Raw genomic sequence first — 26,619 nt, forward strand, 5'->3', positions numbered from 1 at the left:
GCTTTAGAACACAAAATAAAGAATGGGTAATTTTTATGTCAAAAGTTATACACACTCATTTGAATGAGAAACTTGGTTACCAATTTCTATGTGACACTCATTTGAGTTTTATTGATATCTCTTGATTATGCAAAATTGATTTATGTGTTCATGGTTCAAGTTGCATAATCTTAAAAGATGTATAAGCTTAAAATTGAGTATGCATCTATCCTTGCTCTTGAATGCTTGATAGGATCTTGATATAAATATATTCACATACTTGGTCATAAAAATTTCTTATTTTCTTGAGAAATATATTTGTTCTTCAATTTAGAGGGACCATGAGGTTATAAGCATGACTTTACACATGAATGTTTGATATTGATGGTACCATATGTTATGAAATTCTTATTTGTGCTTACTTGATTAAATTGTATTAGTACATATACTTAAGGGAAGCATATGAAGCTTAATAATCTTGAGACTTTGAAAGCCATTTTTGCAAAGATAAAAATCTTAAAATTTGAAAATTGTTTTAGCAAGTTTTAATGATCAAAACTTGCTTATACAAGCGAACTTACTAACTTGAAATAATTTTAATTCCTGAAATTCTTAATGCAAGTTTTTGAGGAATCTTGGAGCTTTCAAGAACCAAGCGTGCCTTGGAACAAATATAGGCATGAAAAACTATTTAGAAATGTTCAATTGCCATATCAAACTTTTCTAAATGCTTAAAGAGTGTAAAATTGCATTTGAAACAACTTTTACTCACTCTAGTAGCCTTTTCAAGGAAAATAGAGTTTCATGATACTAAAGCAAAATGACCACTTTAACAACTTTTGCCTATATTTACTGAGTAAAGAACGTAGTTGGAGATGTTAGGATGAACCCTACAACCAAGTGGGATTGGTTAAGGGTTGATTCCAATAATGCAACAATATAATTCATGTTGAATGATTAAAGGTTTCCATTCATCGATAAGACATCAATTATAATGAGTTAAGTCAAATTAGATGAAGTCCATGATATTAATATGCCTTACAAGGGAATTGTAATGGGTTGCAATTACGAGATCCTTATGTATTAAAACATAATCTCAAATGTTCTCGGTCAATGTATCATTATGATTAGACATCAATGATGCTTAAAAACTAGTATATTCTATGTTATTTACTTTGAAAATAAGTAATCGATCTCATAGATTGAAGTATAGAAATTTTTGGAACTAGAATATAAGTGTTTGCTTAGAATAGCAAGTTCATTGAACTTGACCCACCATGAAAAATGCATTTAGTATTTCATTCAAGTGTCTATGCAATACTTCTCATGTGTCAATTATGTAAATACTCCTTATACTTGAGACATTAGGTTGTCTTATGTGTGAAGTGCTATGCTTTGATTTCATCCCTATTGGTACCTAACCAAGGATGCCAAAACAGAATACTTTTGGGCATAGCATAAAGCATGTGAAGGCAAACGAGTGATCAAAATAGGAATCATCACCCCAAGTGATTCAAAGAACATATTTTAACTATTCTTGGTTGATATTAGCTTGTTAAAGTCCTTGGCCAAGACGACTTAAAGATTATGAAAAGAGTTTTATGAGTTTTTATAAAACTGATGATCAAACTTTAAGAATGAATATGGAGATCCATAAAAGAAGGCATTGTACCATGCTCTTATCATCTTCGGGATATATGATGAGGGAATGAATTACACTAAAAGGTTGATCACTAAAAAGTTGAGTCAAACCATCTTGACTCGTCTAACATTTGGGTGACTATGATGGATTGCTAAATCCTAATCTTGGTTTATAAACTCTAGGTAGTTAACTTCATTAGTGATAAATTTAAAATAGTTTAAATTTATCCAATTCTAAGTTTAACTTAAGAATTATATGTTAAGTTTATTGTCAACATGTTAGAAGCCTATGAGTCACACACCTAAAATGAATGTTGAAAATAAAATAGGAAAGGTGATTAAGTTGGACTTAATCAAATTAGAAGTTATGAGTTTCTTAAGCACTTGATTAAAATTGTTTAATTAAGTTGTGCCTAATTAATTAAATTGTTTATTTAGGTCATTGGAATTAATTGATTAAAATTTTTTAATTAAATTGTTGGGCTTAATTAATTAAATTATTTAATTAAGTTATTAGGCCTAATTGATTAAATTAAATAATTAACTTAACTAAACTTCTTAAGGACTTAATGAAATTATTTAATTAAATTATTGGATTAATTAGCAATTACAAAATAGTTTTGTAATTAGGATTTAAAATTAATCCAAGGTATAAAAACCTTGATATAGCCCCTAAACAAAATGAGAGAGAATGGCTAAAAAATTAAAAGAATGGCACATTAGAAATTCCTTTTGCCTTGCCACTCCTTGTATGAAGGAAAAATAGTTTTTCATTCACTTGATTTCTTTTATGTATTTAGCCCCAAAATTTTCTGTGGATTATGAGTTTATGAAACTCCTCTTTGCTAGCACATTGTCAAGGCATAGTACTCATAATCCTCAAAGAAGGATTTTTTAATTCATTAGTGTGGATCACCATTAGAGGTTGCACAAGGATTCTTTGGATAGCTTTGGTTTAGAACAACCGGGCTAAGTTGGTTGAGTTTTTTGAAAGGAGATTTGGTAGTTTAACAAAAGATTCATCAGCCTTTGTTATTTAAGTAAACTTGATATGATCACATATATTTTATTTTTACTTTAATTCTGTACTTAATTTGGCGTGAAAGAGATCCTAGGAGAATAAGGAGTAATTTAATTTTTAAATTTATTTTTACTGCATTTTATTTATATTTGATACATGATCAAGCCTTACACAACAAGAAATGCCTGTAGCTAGATATCTTCATGAGTAAGCTAGTAATGGAAGAGGCAACCATAGTAGCTACATATGTATCCTCTTCTTGATTGGAAGAAGGGACATGCTCTTCTTTAATACTGATAACTGCACTTACATGTCATTGGGCATTTGGATGAGCAGGGAGTGGATTATTTTAAATCCTATTATTTCCAATCAAGACTTCTCCTGCTTGTGTCCTCCTATGGAATATTTTACGCATGTTTCTACATTCAACAAATGGATGACCCACCACACGATGGTAATCGTAATAGTACGGATCGAACTTTTCTTCTACCTTTGGTAGTCTCAATACATAAGGCAAATTTATTTGTCCATCTCTAATCCATTATTAAAGGAATGCCTTTACTCTGTCAAGTTGTCACGCCTTGGCCTTAAATTTTCTCAAAGTCTTCTTTTTTCCTTATCCTCTCCTTAGATTACGTTCACAGTTGGGATATTCCTTTTGTTGAAATAATTAGCTCCTTTTGGCTTAAAGATCGTATTATTGATCCGTCATGCAGTTTTAACCAAAATAACAAAAGTAGGAAGAGGCAAGTTTTTCAAATACACCAATATATTCATCATACCTTGGATGCATACTTTGACTAGCTCATTTTCATCATTAGAATTTTGTATATCTAGTACACGTTCTCTAAATTGTTGGATATACTCCATAAGATCTTCTTTTGTTTTTTAATCTTCTCTCCCTAGGTCAAGAAAGGTCACATTCTCTTGGGTAGAAAAGAACTTTTCCCCAAATATCTTACACATCTGGTTCCAAGAGTTAATTAAGCCGAAAGTGAGATTAACATACTAGGTGTAGGCTTTCTCAGTGAGAAACTAAGAGAACTCCTTCAACTTTAATTCATCATCCAGCTTGCAACTCTCAAAGTTTCCACAAATTTCATAACATGTTCTCGAGCATCACCAGTCTTGCCATTGAATTGTTTGAATTTCGAGCTTGGGTAATCCTTAAGAGATGGCTTAGTGGCTACCTCAGCAAGATAAGGTAATTTCAAGTTAAACTTTAAAAAGTTAAGATTCTTGTTCTTCTGATCGAGCATTTTCTCCAACTCCTCCTTTATGACAAAACTCTGAACGCTACTGGAGTGAGTTCTCATAACAACATTGCTTACAATAGAGGGATTAGTGGTATTGAGGAGTGGATCTGTCATGCTTTCTCCATTTCTTCCATTTTCGTTGTTGTTAACCACGTTTGCCACATTTTTTATTGGCATAAGTGAAAGTTGAGAGGTTGTGGTAGTTGAGGATGCAAATTGGGTGATGGTCTCCAACATCCATTTGTTGTTTTCCTCCATCACTTACATCCTTTCTTAGAAAGCTTAGACCATTTTCATGAGCTCCTAGACATAGATGGAAAAGATCGTTCCTTGGTTATCGAGAGAACTCTCTTTATCTTTTGATAAAAAAATTTTAAGTAAAATTTTTTTCACTTTTTGTAATCACTCCTCCTTAGTAGAGTCACCAAAATGTGGAGGATTCTTCACTAAGGAGAGAGAGAATGTGTTACAATAAGTGAAACAGAATGCGTTAGAGGCAGAGAAATATTAGAGCAATCCTTAAAGCATAAATGCTTTAGTGGTAGACGGTGGAGAAAATGACAAAGGATGAGAAAAGGTGAGTAAAGGGAATAATTGGAAAAGCTTTTAAAGAATTTTGAAAATAGTGTTTGCTAAATTTATGATTCTTTCTCCTTGTCTTCCAACCTCCAAGGCCCTCATATTTATATTGAATAGGAGCACTTTTTTAGGAGTAGTCAAGAAAACACATTCAATCATAGAGAATGTACTTATAATAGATAAAAACATTAAAGAATGGTTTATTGGATATGAAGCTCAATCATGAAAAAACATGCTTATCATGGAAGAACACATTAAAGAATGGCTTATGGGATATTAAAAGAATAATCATATAATTGCATAGTAGGTGCTCGCTTTGGATAGTGGAGTAGTGACACTTGATAATGCACCACGTGTACTCTTAAAGAAGAAAGAAACAAAAAGGTAAAGCACATATACTTCAAGAAAAGATTAAAAAGAAATCTTCTTACTATCTTTATATCTGAGCCACCAAACCAAGCTCTCTAAAATATCCCAAATATGAAAGTAACGCATGAACCTTGCCATTTGTCCTAAGTTACTTTCACTTCCCTATATAAATAGTTATTCCATTCTTGTTCCTTGGCACTTCTACACTTGGAATGCCCTTAGACAATTTTGCACTTGAAATGCCCTTGGGCACTTCCATTTTTGGAACAACTTGAGGTGCTTCCACGCTTGAAACACTCTCGAGTGATTCTGCACTTGAAATGCCCTTGGGTGCTTCTACGCTTGAAACACTGCTAGGCGCTTCTGCGCACGAAACGCTTTTAGATGCCTTCATGTTCAAAATGCCCCTTAGTGTTTCCGTGCTCGGATCACCCCTGATGTAGTTTTTTTCTGTAACACAATACTTCAAAAATAATAGTTAGCCAAAATTGGGCATCTACAAGCCTCTACATATTATTGCTCTAACACATTCTTCATTGATAAAGCTTTGATATATTGTTATACCTTATTTTTTCTTTCATATATTATACTTATACATATCAGAATGATATGTTATTTCGATACATAGTATACAAATTATTTAAATTTATTAGTTTTGAATATTAGATTTTGCATTTTTATCAAAAATTGTTTTGTCATCATTAAAAAAGAAAGGAAAAAGATATATGTCTATTAATGCCTTAAAACTATGACCTCGAAGTTAGCCCAAAGGAAAATTAATTGATTAAGTATCTTTTTGTAAGCGACTAAACCACTCTAAAGAAGATTAAGAAATCTAAAGTTCTAGCTTAATCAATTAAGGTAACAAGGTTAAACAATTGAACATGTCGAGAGCTAGGCTAAAGATATTGAAGTTTCTTAAGAACCATTTCAATCGATCAAAGAATTTTTGTCAAGGGATCAACATGAACAATGGAGTCCCAGATTTCAACTATTTTATTCACTAATGCAAAACACTAAATGATTAACCTATGGGTCAAACAACTCTAGGCAAATCACGTGAAATTATACTTTTTATCAAATCTTAACACTCTAACAAGCAAATTTGGTTTGAATAGCTAGATTTCAAACTTAACTATAAAAAAGATCAAAAAAAGGTTTCATCAACAACTATAAAGATCAACTTGAATGAATTTGGATTAATAATTCTAAGAACTTTTTTTCTACTTCATTTGTTCTTTGTGCTTCACTTCATATATATTAAATAAAAGCAAAAGAGTATTACATTGTAAAAGTGTTTTCAAATCAATTACTGATCATTTGCACATGATTTTTTCAAGTTGTAACCTTGTGAAACCCAATGTGGAAAACATTCCTTGGTTATGATATTAAATGAGTTTGTAAATTCGGATTTAAGTGAAACACATTGTAAATGCTTGCTAAAAGCTGTTAATTAAATTGGTTTAGTCAAGAATTGAGCTAAATTCTTTATACGGGTTATCAACATAATGAATGAAGGTTTAGATTGATCAAGCCACTATAAATTTATAGTGTTATGATTACTGGAATGTCAAAAGGTTTTGCATAAAGATCTTGTTATGTGCTTTCAAACTTGGAATGAGATGAGAAACCAAAGAGAAAATTAAAAGGTGTTTGGAATGGCTTTTTACACTATTGCATGGTCCATCTGGTTAGCTCAAAATGATGTTGTGTTCAAGGTAAAAATTGGAGCAACTTTAACCCCTTTGACACAATTAAGTTAAGGTTAAAATGGTGGTTAAAAGCCAAATGGTCATACCTCAACCTTTCTTTGATAGATGTGATTAGAAGTCCAAATGTTGGCCTGAGCCTTTAAAATAGAAAGTAGATAAAGAGTTTAATAGCTTGGTAAAAAACACCCCTAAAAGGCCTCAAGTTTAACATCGGTATGGCTACAAGTGGATGCCATCGCAAAGCAAGGATAGAGGGGTCCTAAGGGACAAGAAAGGGAGCATCTTTTTATTATTTTCAATTTCAGTGGGTATCACTGATTCTAATACAATTGAGCTAATGGCACTTTAGAAGGGCTTTCAAGTGATGGCTACATCAAAATGGGCCAACTCCCATGAAGTTGTTTTTGAGAGTGATTCCTCCAACGGTGTGTCATAAGTGTTGAACCCTCACAATACCCCATGGAAACTTAAGAAGACCATTTGAAGATTGACGGGCTAAAATCCAAGCTATTTAAACGGAACATAACTAAGATCCCTTGATTTGCAAATTGAATTGCATATAGCTTGGCTAAAATAGGCATACGCAAACAAGGTGATCTGATGTGGACTATTAGCAATGTAAGTGAAAGCTAAGTATAAAACGAAAACCAATTATGAGTTCTTGAAGTGATGTAAATTTTGAAGTATCATGGGGAGTATAGTTGAAAACGGTAGCTGACAAAGCTATTCAACTTTTACTACCTAATTTGTTTGTTTACCTATAGTTTTGAGATCACAAGGAAAGGCTACTTAAGCCACCCTTTGGTTGTGTTTAGCATGTTGTTAGGAATATAATTGCTAGGTATATGATTGTTGAAAAGATACGTTTACAGCGTTTAGTATAACATGAGAAAATGATGATTGTAGAGAATATGATTGCTGAGAGAATTATATTGTAATGTTTTGTTTGAAAGCACTTTACTAAGAATGTAGTATAAATTTACAAAATTACCTTTATGTATAAAAATATAAAGTTGAATAAATTTATATTTTTTAATGTAAAATTTTAACTTTTCGACTTTATCCATTAAAATAATAAATAATAACATGACATAAAAAATATAATATTTTAATATTAATTGTTTAAATATTAAAATATATAAAAACCCTAAATATTTAATTTTACATTAAACTTATAAAAATTAAAATAATAATGCTTAGACTTATCACATGAATAATAAAAAACATTATCCAAAAAAAAATCTATTGATAGATCACACTATCTATCAATAGATAGATACCCATGTCCAAAAATTTGAACGTAATCTATAATAAATATTCTCATTTATCAATAGATGTATTATTTTAAGCATGTCTAACGCATCCTTTTTCTCATAACAACAGCACCCAAACACCTCTTCCTCTTAAATCCTCTAAATTCCTTAATAAATTTCTTCAATTGTAAACGTTTAAAGTATTTCGCTCTCAATGTTTGACATTAAAAACACAAATTTTTCTCAAAAAAAGAACTCTACTTCCTTTTTTTTTTTGTTCTTTTTCTTCTTTTTATCTATTTTCTCTTTTTTTTCTCACCTTCCCCCTTGTGCCCATCTTTTTCAATAACAATTAGCTTAAAGAAAGGTAGAAAAAGAAGAAAAAAGAAAAAAAAAAGATAAAGTCGGGGATAATTTAAGGAAAAAAAATTAACTTTTCTTGAATTGAGGTAAAGTAACATTCCCTTCGTGACCTAAAAGAATGATGTTCGCTTAGTTTATTACAATCACTTTCCCTTTGCAATCACATTCCTTCTCATTATTACAAACCAAGCATTACAAAATCATTGCAACTATTTAAATTGCAAATAATGTCGTCTACTTTCTCAAAACCAAACACCCCTTTTGTGTATTCTTTTGTAGCTATCATTATTAATACAAAATCACTACCTTTCAAAAAAAAAAAACCCACTATAAATTTACATGCATTGTCTTCTTCTCTTAAATTTTCCCCCACTGGTTGATCTATTTCCTTATCTATTTTCTTCCATTCATTAAGTTTCCTCATTCTTTAAGTAATCAAATTTACAAAACTCTTTAAAGTGTCTTCCACACAGAGATATCAATATGAGCTTACCTAACCTAGCCTAGCCCAAAATGTTATAGGTTGAAAAAATATAAATTAAAAAAATATAACCAAATCATTATCCATTTTTTTTTGTTGATGCCTTAAGTAAAACATTTGAATCTTATTTAGATATGTCTCAAAGTTTCAAATTTTTTACGGTTCAATCTTAAGGTCTATTTGGTAAAAAGAAAATTTTTTTACATAAAATATTTTATAAAAAAAATTTAATATTTTTTATTATTTGAATAAATTGTGCAAAACATTTTCTATTATTTGGATCAACTTATAGAAAAAAATTTTCATTATCACTCATCTTCAGACAAAATTTCTATTTTAAAAAATAGTGCATGCCTGACCCATTTCAACACCAAAAATTTTAGTTTGAGATCAAACTCTCACCAGATGGGAGTGGATTGCAAACATAAATCAAGCCAAAATCAAAAAGTGTATACACACAAATCATAAATCAAGCCAAAATCACAAAAAAAATTAAACCAAAAAGTACAAGAAAATATGATTTGGTCTCAAATTGGGGCAGCAAACAAGAAAAAATGGACAATGATTCAAAAAGGGAAGAAAAAAAAGAACAGAGGACAAATAAATAAGGAAAAGAAAGAGAGATGAACTCGACGGCAGGCCATTGGTGGTGGCTGCAATAAGAGAGAGAGAGAGAGAGAGAGAGATGGTTTTGGTTGCAAAAAAGAAAATGAAAGAAAGAAAGGAAGAAAAGGAGGAAAGAAGGAAAAAAAATAAGGTGAGGTTGATGTCGTCAACGATGGTGGAAGGAGGAAGGCAGAGTAGCAGAGCAGGTGAGAAAGAAGAAGGGTCAGGACAAGGGAGGATCAAGACACAAAGAGAACTAGGGAAGATAAGGGGCAAAACAGATGAGTCTTGGAAATTGTCCTACACTCTTCAAGGTGTATAACAATTTATAGGGACAATGAGTCTTTTTTCCATTGATCCGTAAAATTTTTTTTCATTTCATTTTCATTTTCAGTCCTTCAAATAATATTATATCTTGAAAATATTTTCCAAAAAAACTTTTATGTTAAAACAAATAAACTCTTAACTAAAATTATTAATTTAACAAATAAAGATTAAAAATATCAAAATATATAAAATAAACAATACAATTTATAGTTAACTTATAAATTTTATATAATTAAATATCTAAAATTATTAATTTTTAATCTTTTAACCTACATCAATCCAACATAACTTACTGATTAGATGGGTTGACTCATTTAAATTCGATTTTAATATAGGTTTAAATTTTCATACCCCACCCTATCTCACTTTCAATTAAAAATGAATTAGCCACATCTTGACAAGTTTAGTCCTCCACCCTGCTTTACCACTCCTGCTTGTAACTAATAAAATATAGTAATTTTATTTAAAGTGAATTATTATGATTCACACATAGAGGCATTCATGAGTTGAGTTAAACCCAATTAAGCTCAATTAACACTTTTAAAAGCAAGGCTTGAGTTGATCTATCCATTCAAGGCTATTTAAATTAAATTTAATATTAAAATATAAAAAAAAATTTGTATTAATATTTTAATGTTTTTAAATATATTTTAAATTTGAAATTGAATAAAAATATTTTTTATTAATATAATAATATCTCCAGTTAAGTCAGGTTTGTGGATTTACGAGTCACCTGGGCCATGGAGAGGTTACCCGCAAGTCACTTTTATATAAAGATTAACATTATTATTATGATATTAGAGATATATCTACAAGTAATTTAATTGATTTTACTATATATATCTTTCAAAAAAAACTTTATTATATATATAAGGTTTCTTGAAAATTAAAATAAATAAAATCAATGTAAAAAAAAAACATTGTCTATCTTATGTCTTGTAAGGTAAAAGAAAGGCTTACGCTACGTTGCGAGAATTGATAATCAAATTTATATAAATATAATATATATATTTTTTTGTTAACATCACAAATGGGCAAAAGAAGTTATCTAAGCATTGGGTTATGAGACCTAAGCATTGATCTAAGGTTTTAAACTAAGCAAAACACACTTTGAATGAACTCTGCATTGTTATAGAAAGAATTAATTAATGGGCTGAACAGTGCAAAATTGCATGGAAACATGGTCTTATCGGTTAGTCCAAGCCCAAGTTTAATTTTGCCCTATCAATAAATATATTCATACCTAAGTTACTTTATTCAGTGACTGTGTAACCCTGCATTTCCCTTCCAAACGCCTGCCGTCTCTAACCCTTTTCTTTCATTTCTGTGCCAGATCCTCCATTCTTTCTTTTCTCTGATGTCAGGCTAGCATTTCGCATTCAAACCAAGTGAAAACCCCCAGGTCTGCCTGTTTTCTTTTCTATAAGGGGAAGCGGCGATTGTCCCTGCTTCATAACTTTTAGGGTTTGCTCGGTTCCAAGAAAAGCATCCATTATCAATCCCTTTGTTCTGAATATTTGTTTCTTTTTTTTTTTGCTTTCGCAGCAATCATGGCAGACGATGAAGTGAAGGATGAGGTTGCGGAAGTAAGTCTCTCTCTTTAAGCTAACTTCTTGTTTGGCGGTCTTTCTTCTGTAATTAATTTGGATAAAAAGATTAAATTGGTCCGTTTGTTATATTTGTGTGAGATTGTGTATTCAAATGTGTTAGTTTATGTGATGGAATTTCTTTTTTCTGCTTCAACCCACTTAGAGGCATACTTTTTTTTTTCTGTTCTAAGTTGTAAATTGTATGATTTTGTGGAAAGTAATCTCGTTAATGAAATATGAAAAGAAAATATGCTTTATTTACGTTAAAGCCTGATCTATATTATCAATTCAACTTAAAATTTTGTCAAATGACCTGTTTTATAGTCATTTTTGCTTTATTATTGAATTTCTTCGCTCCAGATTACGCCCTTTGATCCTACTAAAAAGAAGAAGAAGAAGAAGGTTGTGATACAGGACTCTGCAGATGATTCTGCTGACAAGTTGGCTGAGAAGACTGAAGCATTGTCGGGTACTTTTGTTAATTTTTTTGCACAATTCGCTAAAACATACGCTGTGTTTTGCTAGGAGACTCATTTTTTATTCTCTTTACTTGCAGTTTCCGATGGGCTTGACTTTACCAGTATGAAAAAGAAGAAGAAGAAACAAGTAAGTAAGCATGCTTTAAATTGATATATATGTGAGGTTTCTTCTTGATCAACTAATTGTGATTACTATGATATTGTAGGTAGAGACCAGTACATTGAATGAGGAAAGTGGGGATGCTGGAGACGATTTTGATGGTTAGAATTTTCTTTCAAAGATTAGTGATTGGTAGTATGTGAAGTGTAGCAACACAGATCTTGCTTGAAATCTGCAAGTAACATCTTCTTATATATATATTTTGACTACTTATCTAGATCATATTGATGGGGATGAAGAAGGTGATGGCATTGTCTTGCAACAACGTTATCCTTGGGAAGGAAGTGATCGTGATTATGAATATGAAGAGGTATATATGTATTTGAGTTATATATATTTGAGTGTGTTACTGATATTGCATGCTTGATCTTGTTAATTTGATTGATTTGGTATTCTGCAACTTGTCTTGGTAATGTTGCTATGAATCTGTACTTGATGGAACCTTCATGTGCTTCCTCTTGATAGTATCTTCGTTAGTTTTCATTCAAGGTTTAAGAATTTCACCAATTACAACCATCCATTTTGGAGGATGGTATTATCTATCTCTGAGGCTACTAATTAAATAGGTTTCTTAGTGTCAGTGTGTGATTCTTGAAAGTTTGATCTTATTTGGCTTTGAAGGGGTAATTGGTGGCTACCAGAGCACTAAGGGGATTTCTCTTTACTTTACATGCTATCCTTTCCTTTCTACCATTGATAAAATATTTAACCTTTGCTCAATTTGATGCATGCAGCTTCTTGGTCGGGTGTTTAACATCCTCCGGGAGAACAACCCCGAGCTTGCTGGAGATAGACGTAGAACTGTTATGAGGCCTCCACAAGTTCTTCGTGAAGGCACCAAGAAAACTGTATTTGTGAATTTCATGGATCTCTGCAAGACGTATGTTGTTCGTTGTCCTGAATTCTGTACTATATTCAGCTATAAATACGGTATTTGTGTTATTTTGGGTGGATGAGGATCCGATATCCCTTGTAAGGCATCTTTTGGGTTCTGAATTTTTGTTGTTTATTCTATAAAAATATGTTGCTTGCATGTAGGTCATGTTGCACTGACTTAACTTATGATTACTTATCTTTCAAGTATGGTTTTCCTCACTTGCTAGTACTTCCTGATGTCCTCATCCCATTAATCAGTTAGAAGTTAATTAGGCTTGGAGGAAAACTAGAAATATTTCTTCTCCTGGTTGTACTAGGACCATGGGCAGCTATCTTTTTTTGAGTTGAGTTTACCATTTGATGATGTTCTACATGCAATGTTGGTTGACTGGGTTGCGTAACAAACATCACCCGCCCTAACTACTTCTTGTCTGGGAAAATTTTCCAGAATGCATCGACAACCCGACCATGTCATGGCATTCTTGCTTGCTGAGCTGGGGACAAGTGGATCACTTGATGGGCAGCAAAGGTTGGTTGTGAAGGGCAGGTTTGCCCCAAAAAATTTTGAAGGGATCCTTCGTCGTTATATTAGTAAGTACCTTATCTCTTATATTCTTCATTATATTGAGATAATAGAAACGTAAACTTGAAGCTTGGAATATTTGGTGAATTCCTTCATAAAATGTTGTTTTTTCTTCTCAGATGAGTATGTCATTTGCCTTGGATGCAAAAGTCCAGATACAATTCTCTCAAAGGAAAATCGTCTTTTCTTTCTCAGATGTGAGAAGGTAACAAAGTTCACATTCTCTCCAACTCGCTCTGTTTCTCCATGTTAAACATGCATGATAGCCCATGTATCCTTTTAGCTTTTTTTTTTAAAAAAAATTGTGGATAGGGCTTAAGTTTTTGTAATTATTGTGTGATGAGTAATGATGGTTTTCTTGAAGAATGCTTGTGATGATTTGTGAATTGTCGACATTGTCAATTGTTACGTTGATGATAAAAATCAAAGAAAAAAAAGTACTGGGCCCTGCTGGTGGCAGTATTACATTAACTGTTTTCTGATTTTTGAAATTATTATGTTTTACAATTATATGGAATAAGTTGAAGTTCTTATATATTGAAATTACTTGGGTGCTCATGCTTATATAGTTGGATAAACTGTCTTTTTTACTCACTGCCTTAGTACTTCTAGTTTTTTAAAGTTTTATTAATTGGTGGTCATGCTTATTTGGAATGATAGCCTGCATATATCTTTGGTTTAAAGGCTGTAATAAGTAATAAATTTGTGCAGATTAGAAGGCCGATGATGATTAAGAATTGCCGACATTGTCAGATGTTCACTCTGATGACAATGAAAGTAAAAAATCTGAGGTCTGGTGCTGCTGGTTATTACATAAAACTGATATCTGATAGTGGATATTATTAGGTCTTACCATGTTTGGAATATTACATATAGTTTTTAAGTCAAATTGGTTGGATGGCCATGCTTATACGGGTGGAACCAGCTTTGTCTTTTCTGTGTTCCGGATTTTTGGCTTGTAAAAATTTTTTTTTTAAACAAAATCTTTATTATGGGTCTCTAGCAGTTGCATTACTGTGAAGTGTTTTCCCTATGGAGGCTTATGATGTTTACAGAACTGCCTACATTGTCTGAGTGCCTTTTGAGCAAGAAATGAATTTGTTCTGAAGACTCTTGGAAGATTGTCTTATGCGTGAATTAGGGTAGAATTTTTGGCTTGCTAATTGACAACAAATAGATTTTTGTTTTTAAGAAAATTTTATTGTGTTTTCTAATAGTTTTCTTGCCAAGGAGGCTTGTGATGTTCTGACAACTGCCTACATTGCCTGATTGTCTCACTTGTGAATGAGAAAATGAAAGTTCTGAAGCCTCCATGTTTGTTAGAATTGCATGTACTGGATGTTGCGTTTTATAATTAAGCTCTGTCTTGACTATTATTATTATTGTTCCTGTCTTGTGCTTGTCTGATGTTCTAAAAACTTGTGATATCATTTTGGCAGTGTGGGTCTGGACGATCAGTTGCTCCAATTAAAGCTGGTTTTGTTGCACGGGTTGGCCGCAGGAATACTGGCACTTAGACTGTTCGATTTGGGTCAGAAAGGTGCCCCAAGAAGTTTTATGAAACCTCGTTTGAAGTTGTAGCATCAACTGTTACTGTTATTATGAGGTTTTGAGTAGAGGTTAAATAATTGTAATTTGTCATTGTGGGTAATACGGATATCAAAACGAAGGGATGTATGTGTTTGGTTTTTCCTCCTATGATGAAAGTTTTGATTTGGTTGCTCAGAAAGTGCTTTATAATCAATTGCTGTCCCAAGTGCATAGTATTAAAATGACATTTAACAGAGTAAATCGAGTATTAAAATCCTAAATCCAAATGCCTAAATGCAACTCAAGATTTATTCCAATCCGGATAGAATTAACTTAAAAAGTACCTACAGACAGCAGCGAATAAGAAAAATAAACAGGCTGAAGGTCATATTTTCATTTTGTAACCTTTTCGCTTGATTTCGTTTGAGCCCGACATGAATAGATGCTGCCTCCTTTCCGACAAATTGTTAAATGTTAACCCACGGAACACTCTCACCCAAAACCCAACAACATCAACCTCTTCTTCTGACTCCCAAAAGACAATTCATTATTGAAAATATTTTTGCTGTAATAATATTTGGTTGGAAGGGGTCTTATTTCTTTTCTTTTTTTATTTTTTGGTTATTTTTGCAACTTAGGCATTCCAGAAAATATTTTGCTTTATTTGTTGAGCAACAAAAATGTCAGCAGATAAAATACTAGTTATTTTTTAAATATCTTAATCCAAATTCAATTTTTTGATAACATATCCAAACCCTATAAAAATTCATACTCTGAATATCTTACACTACCGGTTAAATATTCAATTAAAATATATTTAGAATCAATTTTTTTAATATATATTAATGAAAATTAAATTAATAAACTAAAATTAATTCATAAAAAATAAATTAAAGTTTAAAATCATATTTATTATAATCAAAGAATTTTAATAAGTATTACACTAATTATAGAATATTTATAAATAAAAATAATACATAAACAAATATGTAAAATTAAAATAAAGTAATGAATACTTTAAAAATCATTACTCAAATTTTATCAAAACTCGATTATAAATACTATATTCTTTTTTTAATCAAGTCGAATGATACAAAATAAATACCATTGAAATGAATTTTCGGGTAAAAGCATTTCCTTGCAAAGTGACGCAATTCAATACTCATCCTATGATAAAATCTCGTATAATATTGATTGACTTTTGTTATGCGTTGTATTATGAGAAGAGGTGTAGGATGCAGCCACCACCACGTGTCAAAGAACCCATGAAAGTACAAGGATTCAAGCAAAGGTTAAAGGGAAAAATCCCTTGATTAACCTCATAAATAGGAAATTGACACAAAAATAAAATTTATCCTAAGGCACATTTCCTAGTCAATGTGCTTACAAAAAAGGCCAAAACTGGTGCAGCAGAAGGGGATTACAAGTCCTTAATGTGTAAAAGATTGAAACACTATATCAACAGCAAACAAGGCATATTTATGATATGTCCATTTTCATTTCTCTCTCACAAAGTCCAACCGCTACATTCAAAACAGTAGCATCACCTGAGCCTCTTTTCTTTTAAAACGGGTTGCGTATTTCATTTTATGTATGTTTACAAACAGCATTGCATACGACTTTACACAAACAAACTTCTCTCGCTTTCCTCCCATTCAGTAATGACACTAATATGCTGAGCTCTCTACCTGCAATCATTAATACTTGTTCCTTAAAACCTGGTGGTAGAAGAAACTATAGCTACCACGAGAAAACAAAACAAGAATATGAAAAAAAACAAAAACCTAAGTTCTTGTTCCTTGACTTAGGAATCAAAAGAAGGTTGATCTTAACATTAGTAGCAACGAGTAGCATCCATGAGAAGAGGCTCACCCCTCAGTTGGTCTAACAACCTTATTGGGCAACTCCAAAGAATGACAAATGTCTTGGATCCATCATCATTTCTTACACAGTCCATTAGAGACACCTCTTCTCCCTCATATGATTTCTTCCTCCCCTAGATTTCAAATGCTTATAAACCAGCCATCCAAAACAGGAGGACCAAAATTCCAGTAACAAGGCTGGTGGAAAACACTACTAGAGTAGCACCTGGTTAAATTGTATTAAACAACAGAGAAAAGCTGGTTACAAATACAAGTTGCTTTGGGATTCCAATGCAGATTTGGGGCTGATACAGGAACTCAAGTGATCAAAGTTTAATTGTGTTTTCCTTTTTTATTTTTATTTTTTGGCTGCTACAATTTTATGAGTATAATAATTTTCTTTGGTTCATGCGTATCTTTGAAATCTTATTGGTACCTAAGACTGATCTAGGCATTTTTGAATTCCCATAATGTGGCCCAATAGCATGTTTCGTGGCAGTTTTGATCTTGCATCCCTACTACCACATTTCTTATTCAGAAAAGATAGTTAGAGAGTTCCTTATTTTTCAGCATGTTGAATTCTTGTGAGTCTTATTTCCTAGGTGAGATTGCCTTGGTTGAATAGATTCTCCTTGACAACCCAAACAACCATCATCTTTGAATACCTCATTTCCCCTTAAACCCATATGTCTATCACCATATTACCTTATTTTTGCCGACAAGGCCCTCAAGTCAAGCTTCTAACCTATTATTAACCAATAACATAAATGCTATTTCTCAATGAACATGGTATTAAGCCCCAAATATAAACCCGCTACTCTAACCCCTTAGTATTCAGTAACAGGTGCAATAAAACGTACTAGAAGTACAAAACAAAAACCAAGTAACATCTTGCCCAAAACGATACAAGCATTTCTGTCTCAATTCCACCATTCATTGGCCATATCTTGCAGTATTATAGGGTGAATCCATGACAACAACCATAGCCAACACCGTTAGTCACCGATATAAGTAACTCTATTTATAGGGTGAACTCAAATTAACTGCGGGAAGACATTATAAAGGAAATTGTAGTAAATCATGCAGAACAAACACTTTGAAGTTACCTTTTATTAGACCGGGAACCGGTACTTCTTCGGGTGGTTGCAGGCACACCCTTCAGATCCTTCACGTGGCCCTTTTTATCTTGGGCTTGGGAGATCCCTATAACAGTGGCAAATGTATTGTTACTGAACTCATTCAATAAACTAAAAAGAACAGAGTTATAAAGCGCAAATTACGTTTCCTATTAACTGTCAGCGATTGAATTTCAGTCTCCCCCTCTTCCTGTTCAGTCACTTCACTGGAAGCTCCAGAAGATTCCTCTGACTCAACAATTTTTGATGCCGATTCATCATCCAAAGACTCAGTTTCCCCTTCCATGGATGTATTAATGACTTCACCATCTTGAACACCTAAAAGATAGAATGTTTGATACCAGCTTCACTATTTTGAACGTAATTTTAGAAATAAGAAGTAAATATATGAAACTACTATATCCATATGGGAGCAGCTAAGCTTACAAAGAATGGAAATAAAATCTTGAAGAATTACAGCTATACATGTGCTTAGAGGCACACTTGCTAACATATTAACATAAGAGTAGAGATAAGATATTACTTACATATCTACATCTGTTTATATTTGTAATGTACCACATGGTATTATGCCAGCATAATTATAAAATTAGTTCAAATATTATTTCGCCTACTCTATAAAAGAGAGAACAGACTTTTTAAAGTAGTTCCCTTTCTTGTCTTTGTAGAAAATTTTGGTCTCTGTAGTGCTACAGTGCATGACCACTGAAGGGGGAAAAGGTCTGGAACTTGGAAGATGATTTTCATAACCACTGTCTTCCACTGACCAATTTGTTAGCTGAGTCACCTAGTATAACAGTTTCCTTTAATTTTCTTTCTCTAACGCACTGAAAGAAAAATCAGGATGCTAACTATATAAATAAAGTCACACCAGCCATAATCCTTTCTCCTAAAATATCATATAAATTGTACCACTAAAGCATATCTGAATATTTTGCAAATTAAAATATTCACCTAATGGCTAGTACCTTTATATCCTTAATAAAGATGCTAAGATACAAGTTGTTTACTAGACTGCTTGATGTATCAAAGTAAATTGCCTTACAGCAGAGAGCAGACCTAACTCGTGACATTTTACTATATTTATCTTGTATAGTTGTATTCCCCAATATAAACGTGCTCCATAGTTTTGAAAATAAAATTAAATATATAGTAATTCAATTTTCCGCACACCATAATTAGAAGCTTCCAGGTTAGAGATCCAAGAAAAAAAAGAAGATAGTAGAAGTTGCGAGAGATTAGATAAAGCCACAGGCCTATGGCTTAAACTACATGAGCAAACCTTCTGCAATTTCAGATTCTGCACTTTCTTCCCCATCATTTCTGGCCATAGGAAAACCTTCTATGTTGCCAACTTTCTGTCGATGTATTTCTGCATTTCTTGCTGTCACCTCTTGCTCCTTCTTTTCCATGTGGAACTTATTAAGTTTCTCCTCAAACTCCTCAATGCATACTTTGAGTTCTGGTTTTGCAAATTTCTTACCCTGTTTGCAAACAATGTGAAGAGAAAATGTATCATCTGACTTCAGAAACAGAGGCTTTGTTTTTTTAGTGATCAATTCAGTACCTTGTTAATTATGTTTCTAAAGTGATCCATCACAGAATCCTTAGATAGAGCATGTTCATAAGTCTTAAATAACTCTATGAGCTTTTTCATTCCCTTTTCAGTGAATGACAACTGAGAAAGGCAATAAGAAATATGCTCCCATTGTCTACCATCTGCAGCAAAAGATGATCCCTATAGTAAGCACAAATTAACTTCCATCATTCATAATAAAGTAGTGTCAAACAATTATTGTTTGTTTGCAATATGAAGAAAAGTAGTAACAAATAGAAGAGAGGCAGAGAAAACATGGAAGCTGCAGCTTCTGGTACTCTATATGCCATAATTAAAGAGAAAAAGATGTAGTGCTTCCTCGATCCTACACATGCTACTAAATTAATAAACTGGTTGAACAAAACCATGCAGCAAAAGATGACAGAAATCGATGTTTCTACAATAATTTTAACATTTCCAACTAAATAGACAGCCGCACCAGCAAGATTATGTTCATACAATTTTTCTCAGCCCAGAGAAAAGGGAAAAGCATTTTAAAATTTGACAAACTAAAAAGTAAGAAAGGAAATGGTCTCAAGAAATAACATTTACAAATTTTGAAGCTTAAACTGAAACTTATAGATTGCAACGGGAGAAAGCAGCTATATAAGAACACGGTATCCATATTACAAATATAAATAAAATGGACATTATACAAACAGGTAGAGAGAGCAATTTCTCTTATGCAATATGATGCACCTAGATTAAACACAGGTAAAATGCAGTAAGACTAGAATTGCCCCTAGAACATGCTAGTTTGTTAACATTAGAGAGTCATGCCTTTGTCTTAATTATTGCAACACAGAAATAGTAACGTTCAAAAGATGACATTACCAGAAGAATATCATCATATATGAATAAATAGGAAGAGAATTTAAAGAAATCCAAAAATACATGCCTGCGACTCCACTGAACCTATTGCAGAGCTTTTCTACAAGTGATTCCATTTGTTTGTCCTGAAAAATGTAATAGACACAAAGTTAATGACATTATAGAGACAGTCAATTCAGTTTTAACATAACAAAGCAATGTATACCTTCTTGATGGAGCCAATTAAGAACTGCATGATGTTGCAGAAAGACTCTTTCTGCAGATCTTGGGTGAATAATTGGCCAAGTATATCTGGGAGTAAATTATATATTGGATTGCTTCCTGCCAAAATAAGTGGAAAGAAAATTGTTAGTAGGAAATATATGTCAGTCATTTCCACAATTTTAGTAGTTGAATATCACAATTCACCTTTCTTTGACAATTCATGGAAAAAGAGTTTAGCCAGATTAGAGATCCTCTCATCATGGTCTTCTACACGTACAGCCATCTCATTTATGTAGCCTTTTACCTGATCCAAACATGCCCAAAATCAGAACCCTAAAGCTCTATAATTTTCTAAAAGAAGTTAATAAAAAGAAAGAGTATGCAGCTGCTAGCCAGCATGTCAGACCTTCATCATGTCATTTAAAATGAGATGTGAAAGAACCAGAACAGCATTCTTCCTAACAGAAACTGAAGGATCCCTTAACCGAGCATACATGTTTTCTGTCCACGGTTCTAACAGATTAGGAAAGCGAACTGCCAAATCTCCAAGAGCAATTGTGCAATTGGAACGAACAATTTCTGATGGTGCATTCTCCACAACAGTGAAGAGAAGCTGGAGATTTGCATCACTGGAAAGTCATTCAATCAAAAACTCAGGCATAAAGCCTCCTTCGACTTAAAACAGCAGATAACAGATAGAAAGATTTATTGATTTGAGAGAGTTACCAATAATTGGCATCTATAATCATAAATCGACATAAGGCAAGCATTGCAGAGGCCTGCAGTACTGGATACTGAGAACACAAAAGTCAAGTCAATTAATTAAACAAGATTTTTAACAGGTAGAAAGTAAAAGCCATACAAGCAATCTAATACAGAAGAAAAACTGCTTCATTTTGTTTCCATCAGAAATTAAGATTTGTTGATTTAATTATTTCCTAATGATTGTACAATTACATTTTATATTTCATCTATATAAATAAGATTACTCTCAAGAACTTAGGAAATGTCATTATATTAATTTTTTGGAATCATGAATCATTATTAACTTGATCCCATGATGGGAAATGACTTCAGTAATAAATTCAAATGGTATAGAAATTAGTAATATTGTTGTGCACAATGCTCTTTAATGAGAATGTCGATAATGGAACCAATAGGACTTTAGAAAAATGAAAGTGTAAAAAAAGGAAAAGCTGAAAAATGCACCTTCTGCATCAAAGAAAAATTTCTGCAGAGCTTAGAGAGGAAAGGTGCACACTCTCCAACCAAATTCTTTTCACTGGAACCACTAGAAACAATTTCTTTCTCTGCTCTTTCAGCAAGTGTGTCTAGTACTGCATCTTCAGAAGCAGCAAGACCTAGTTCAGCATTGATACTACTATCCTGTAAGACATCATCAGATTACAAAGTCTTAATTATAGGTTTCTCAAATCAAATTACAAATTCATAATTACAAAATAAATATTAGGTTAAACTGTCCTCTACCCCACTAATATTGGAATATTCAAAACCTGACATTACCTTTTGTGTTTCTGCATTTGGTGTACCTTCAGCATCCACTTTTTCTTTATTACTTTTCTGTTTCTGGAGCTTCCGAACACAAGATTCAATGTACACCAGTTGGTTCATGGCAACATGACTTGTGACAAATAAGTATCTGCTAAGTTTTGCTACTTGAACAGTGGTAAGTACACTGCAGTTACCACTGTTGATGTCATTGTGTAATGCATCTACTCTGCTACCATCAAAAACCGAACTAAGAGATTTTTTCACAAGATCAGCAGCTAAGTTTTCTGGAGTTGGATGAATCGTATATACTGCACCTATTGCTTTGTCAGCAGCAGCATACCATATGTTATCAGGAAGCCCAAAGCCTGTAATTAAGCTTTCCAGAATACCAAAAACGCGGCTGCCATTACTAAGTAACAACTTTTTTTTGTCCTCTTCAGACAATCTCTGGATAGCAATGCATGCTGTCCTCGCTAGCAAAGGTTCCACTTTAGCCCAACGCCCAAACCCAATGTCAATTATATCCTGCAAGTGAGAGCCAAGAATTTCCGTAGATGATTTTGCTGCCATGCAGAGGATAGCTAACGCCCCACGACTTTGCTCAGCAGTGGTTCCATTAACATTAAAGCAAAAGAAATCCCATAGTGCTGATATCTGCAAGACAATGGCACAATAGAGAAAAGAATCATTGACACTATGCAAGCAGACTTTAACTATGAGATAATTTTAGCTAAAACTCTCAAAAGGAAGAAAACAACTAAATTAATCAACACTATCATTCAGACCCTCTCTGGGCTAAATTATCTTTGACAATACTTAAACACCTCCTTAAACTCAGTGACCACAATCCCTCCTATGAGTAACCACAAAGAAACTTAAGCAATGAAAATCATGATAAAACATATAGTGTGAATCTGGTCCTGTAAGTGGATCTACAAAGTAAAACAATGCCTTAAAATCTAACAGCAGATGATTCCAACGTGTGTGGATTCGTTATAAACCACACAGTACTTCAGCTTCATAACTTCCATCACCTTCTGGAGGCCTATAATAGTTTAGCATCTATTTTATTCATGGCAACAAACAAGACCACAATTCCAAGGAAGAGTTGACCTTCCTAGGTTTCCATATTAAACCAAGGAATGATCTTAATTCAAATGAACATGGATATTCCAGACATGAAAGAGAACGTACCACACCACTGGATATATCACCTTTAGACACCAAGGCACCAACAATGAACTCGAGGGCTGCTTGATCTCCAACATTTGAATCTATGGCTAGATTCAAAAGATTTTTAGCAGTCTCTACCAGGTTTTTCCTAATATAAATTGTTACAAAAGCATTCTCTACAGCTTCATATATGGATTTGTCTTGAGAAAATACCTGAAAAATCCACAACAGATCACATACTGTTCATGCAAAATGTTAATAAAAGATCATGTTCAAAGGATAGCCAACTTCAAAAGCACAAAAGGAAGAAAAGGAAGATGAAATAGAAGAAAACATATATATGAAGGCATGACAAACAATGAAGCCTACCAGTGGCAACATCTTAAGGAGACAGGCTTCTGCACCATCAATTTGGAATTGTCTACATCTCATCAGCAGGAGAATTGTGTTCTCAACATCTGTAGCAGAAGATGAAGCCATCAGTTGAACGAGTGTTGGCATTGTGGCAGATATACACTTAGAAAACTTCAAACCAGCCTCAAGGGAGGCAACCAAGGCCCTAGTCTGCTCCAAGTTCCCAACATCTGGCACAGAACTATCCTTATGAGCAATCTCCTGTTCCATATGGGGTAAACTATCAGTTAAACTCTCAGACTGGTGGTTGGCCACCCCTTCAGCATTTGCATTATCAACCTCACCCTCATCATTACAAGAGTCATTATCAGATGGGACACCATCCTTCATGCCTTCAGACAACTTAGCTGGTTCAAGCTCATTTAGCTTCTTCTTATACTGCTCTAAAGTTGCTTCAAATGAAGCTATTCGGAGCTGTGGCCCAAATGGATTATGCTGTAACATCATGATTAGCAAATTTAATGCAGATTTTCTAACAATGGCACTCTTATCTTCCAATCTCCCAGCAGCAACAGTTGCAACCTCATTCCATAAACCAATTGAAACAGAATGCTCCTCACATAGTTCAGCCCAAACTTGAAGAACTCGGCTCCTTGTATAAGCTGAAACATCTCTACAACGCTCGAGCAAAATTTCCAACATGGCTTGCTTGGTCCGAAGACGAGCAGATTTAGAACTCACTTCACCTTCAATATCATTAAATGCTTTTGCAACTAATTTACCCAAAACACCTACAAGGGCATTCCTTATCTTATAAGATTCTCCGCCAAAGTGTGGGACCAAAAGTCCAATGTTAGTAGACATTAACTTTGGCAGTCGATCAGCAAGCTCCACCAAGAAGCGCCCAACATTTTCAGCCCCTGCTGTATCCTTCACGTAGGCTTTGGGATTAGTCCTCCCTATCTCTCTGATAAGAGAAATTGCAAGTGTTCCATCACCATACTTCTTCTCAGCCAAAGCAACAGCATCAGCCATGTGGGTAACAACAAAGTCATATTTGTGAATTAGGTGCATGATTGAAGCAGATGACTGCTCTGTGTAGTGGTACTTTGTGGCACAAGCCCCAATGATACGACATAGAGCATCTTTTGTTTCTGAGTCTTTTAAAAGCATGGCATTCTCAAACATAGAAAAACTATTTCTGCAAAACCAAAATCAGAAAAATTAATTTCATTTCAACACAAAAGAAATTGATTATGATAGCTGGTGGGATTAGCTAGACAACTTGACTTACTTGACAATAAAAGATAGATAATTTTCTTCTGGGTCAGCTGATCCAAAGAGCAACACGAGGTTGATCTCTAGTGAGTTAGCAATCAGGTTAAGCATCCGGCCCCTCTGTAACTCCCAATTCCATGAGTTTACTGGTTGCTTCTTACGGCTACTTGCTGTCACCTAAACCAATGACCAACCAAAACTATCAAAACATAACACCAACAACAGCAATGATATAGCAAGGGTGAAGGGGGGCAGCAGGGACTAGACCTTGGGATTGTTGCTAGAACCATTGTTGAACTCCTCGGCCAAAATAATGTGGAGGAGAAAGAATGTGTAAATTTTAAAAGCATTACGATGTGAAGTGACACGATCAAGCATCGGAGTTTCATTATCATCCTGACCTTGAGAAACACGCACAAGTGAATCAACATTTGGGAGGAGAACACTGAGATTGGACCGAAGACTTTCTACAAGAATGAACTTGCAAGATGGGGTGAGGCTGGAAAAACTTCGGACCAAAGTGTATACGCGATCAAACACATCCTGCTCTTCGATACAGAAGAGCTCTTTATCAGACAGATCAAAGGATACCCCTGTACGGAAAGGAAAAATTACAAAAATTTAATAAAATTATGAAATCATGTATACATAATAAAACTTACTTTTTGTAAATGCCAAGAACATTGAATATAAAAATTCTACTATAATATTTGCTTAGAAAAACGAGAAACTAAACCGATGTTTCCAAATGAATCAGCAAAATAGAATTATCTTAACCACGTTGGTTGACTCATTTTGTCAACAGCCGGAAAAATTAGGAAAAAAAAAGAAGAAATCAAACAAAAAATTGAGGCTTTTCATGAGGAGGAAACCATAAAAAAATGAAATTTCAACAGATATGAGGTCAAAAGTTTAAGAAGAAGCAAAGTCCATCTCCATTTTCCAGAATTTCCTTTAAGCTGAAGCAATTTAGCCAAATTGAAGTCATTCCATTTTAGCAAAAAAAAAAAACTGATTTTGGACAAAATTAAAAAACAAAATCATGCAATAGCAGAATTGAACCTTTGACAAACTCTTCTAGTTCGGCAGGACGAAGTGGAGCAAGGTCGATAGGGTTTTGAACGGAGAGACGATTGTGTTGGTGTTCGTCTTCTTCTTGCTCTTCTAGGGCTCGCAGATTTGGGGGGAAAACAAAGTGAGGCGCCATTTTGTTTTAGCAAATATTGGAGAGAGCTGCAGATCTTCAAACTGGAGAGAGAGCTTCTCTATCTCTATCTTCTTTTTCTTACTTCTGGTTTTTCCTCATCTTTCAGGTTGTGAGGACCATGCGAAAAAATTCAAATCAAAATGAACAGAATGAGAGCGGGAATATTTTGTGGAGCAACTTCTCTTTGGGTCGGGCCGGGTCATATATTTTGTAATTATTTCCGGATCCGTATTTTTTCTAACTTCCGCTGCTAGAACAATCTGCGTTATAGATTTTTTATTTTTAAAAAATATATTATTAATAAATTTTTATTTTTTAAAATTTTTTAGATAAATTATTTCAACTTATAAACATTTTAAAAGAAAATAATTAAATAAAGAAGAAAATTTAGAATGATAAGAAATTTAATAAGTATTTTCTATCTTTTCACAAAAATTTAAGATTTCTTTACTCAATTTATAAATAAAAATTAATATATCAAATACATATGTTTCGTAATATTTTTCTAAAATTATTTTAAATCATAGCCTTTTATTTTAAAGATCATAGAGGAGAAAAGGCTAAAAAGAAAAAGAAAAAGATCCAAAACCTTTTTTTTTTATTTCTCAAAGGACCAAAATCATGTTTTCTTACCTAAAGTCAAAAACTTAACTTTCTATCT

The 26,619-nt window shown here is 33.2% G+C and overlaps 2 protein-coding genes and 1 non-coding gene across 7 annotated transcripts; 2 read left to right on the top strand and 1 right to left on the bottom strand.

Annotated features, from left to right (window-relative positions):
* Positions 1-10,832: 10,832 nt before the first annotated feature.
* LOC110414827 (eukaryotic translation initiation factor 2 beta subunit) lies at positions 10,833-15,003 on the top strand. 2 transcript variants are annotated; one of them, XM_021426241.2, is made up of 11 exons: positions 10,833-10,989; positions 11,133-11,173; positions 11,537-11,645; positions 11,733-11,782; positions 11,862-11,916; positions 12,034-12,125; positions 12,550-12,695; positions 13,140-13,282; positions 13,394-13,479; positions 13,986-14,065; positions 14,714-15,003. In XM_021426241.2, the coding sequence occupies exons 2-11, from the start codon at positions 11,138-11,140 to the stop codon at positions 14,853-14,855; spliced, it is 939 nt and encodes a 312-aa protein (XP_021281916.1). In that variant the 5' UTR covers positions 10,833-10,989; positions 11,133-11,137; the 3' UTR covers positions 14,856-15,003. The 2 variants fall into 2 exon arrangements, with proteins under 2 accessions (XP_021281916.1, XP_021281917.1); XM_021426242.2 differs by lacking the exon at positions 13,986-14,065.
* On the top strand, positions 14,504-14,586 carry LOC149527230 (small nucleolar RNA SNORD34). The gene has a single exon (XR_016351194.1). It is a non-coding gene; the product is annotated as a small nucleolar RNA SNORD34 (small nucleolar RNA).
* A 1,022-nt stretch (positions 15,004-16,025) lies between the features above and the next one.
* LOC110414822 (binding protein) lies at positions 16,026-26,069 on the bottom strand. Of its 4 annotated transcripts, XR_016351177.1 has the most exons (18): positions 25,814-26,069; positions 25,019-25,344; positions 24,768-24,928; positions 23,489-24,674; positions 23,141-23,332; positions 21,959-22,600; positions 21,644-21,820; positions 21,161-21,228; positions 20,841-21,063; positions 20,639-20,738; positions 20,436-20,551; positions 20,298-20,355; positions 19,370-19,521; positions 19,085-19,286; positions 17,947-18,120; positions 17,773-17,869; positions 16,677-16,892; positions 16,026-16,492 (listed from the first exon to the last, which is right to left on the bottom strand). XR_016351177.1 is itself a non-coding variant. In XM_021426237.2 (17 exons), exons 1-17 carry the CDS (start codon positions 25,956-25,958, stop codon positions 16,489-16,491), a joined length of 4,023 nt encoding a protein of 1,340 aa, XP_021281912.1. In that variant the 5' UTR covers positions 25,959-26,069; the 3' UTR covers positions 16,026-16,488. The 4 variants fall into 4 exon arrangements, 3 of the variants coding, with proteins under 3 accessions (XP_021281912.1, XP_021281909.1, XP_021281910.1); XM_021426237.2 differs by lacking the exon at positions 16,677-16,892; XM_021426234.2 differs by lacking the exon at positions 16,026-16,492 and having other exon boundaries at positions 16,503-16,892.
* Between the last annotated feature and the right edge of the window lie 550 nt (positions 26,070-26,619).

The sequence above is a fragment of the Theobroma umbraticum genome, unplaced genomic scaffold, assembly GCF_002168275.2.
Source record: "Theobroma umbraticum cultivar Fairchild unplaced genomic scaffold, ASM216827v3 scaffold_147.0, whole genome shotgun sequence".
Classification (NCBI taxonomy): Eukaryota; Viridiplantae; Streptophyta; class Magnoliopsida; order Malvales; family Malvaceae; genus Theobroma; species Theobroma umbraticum.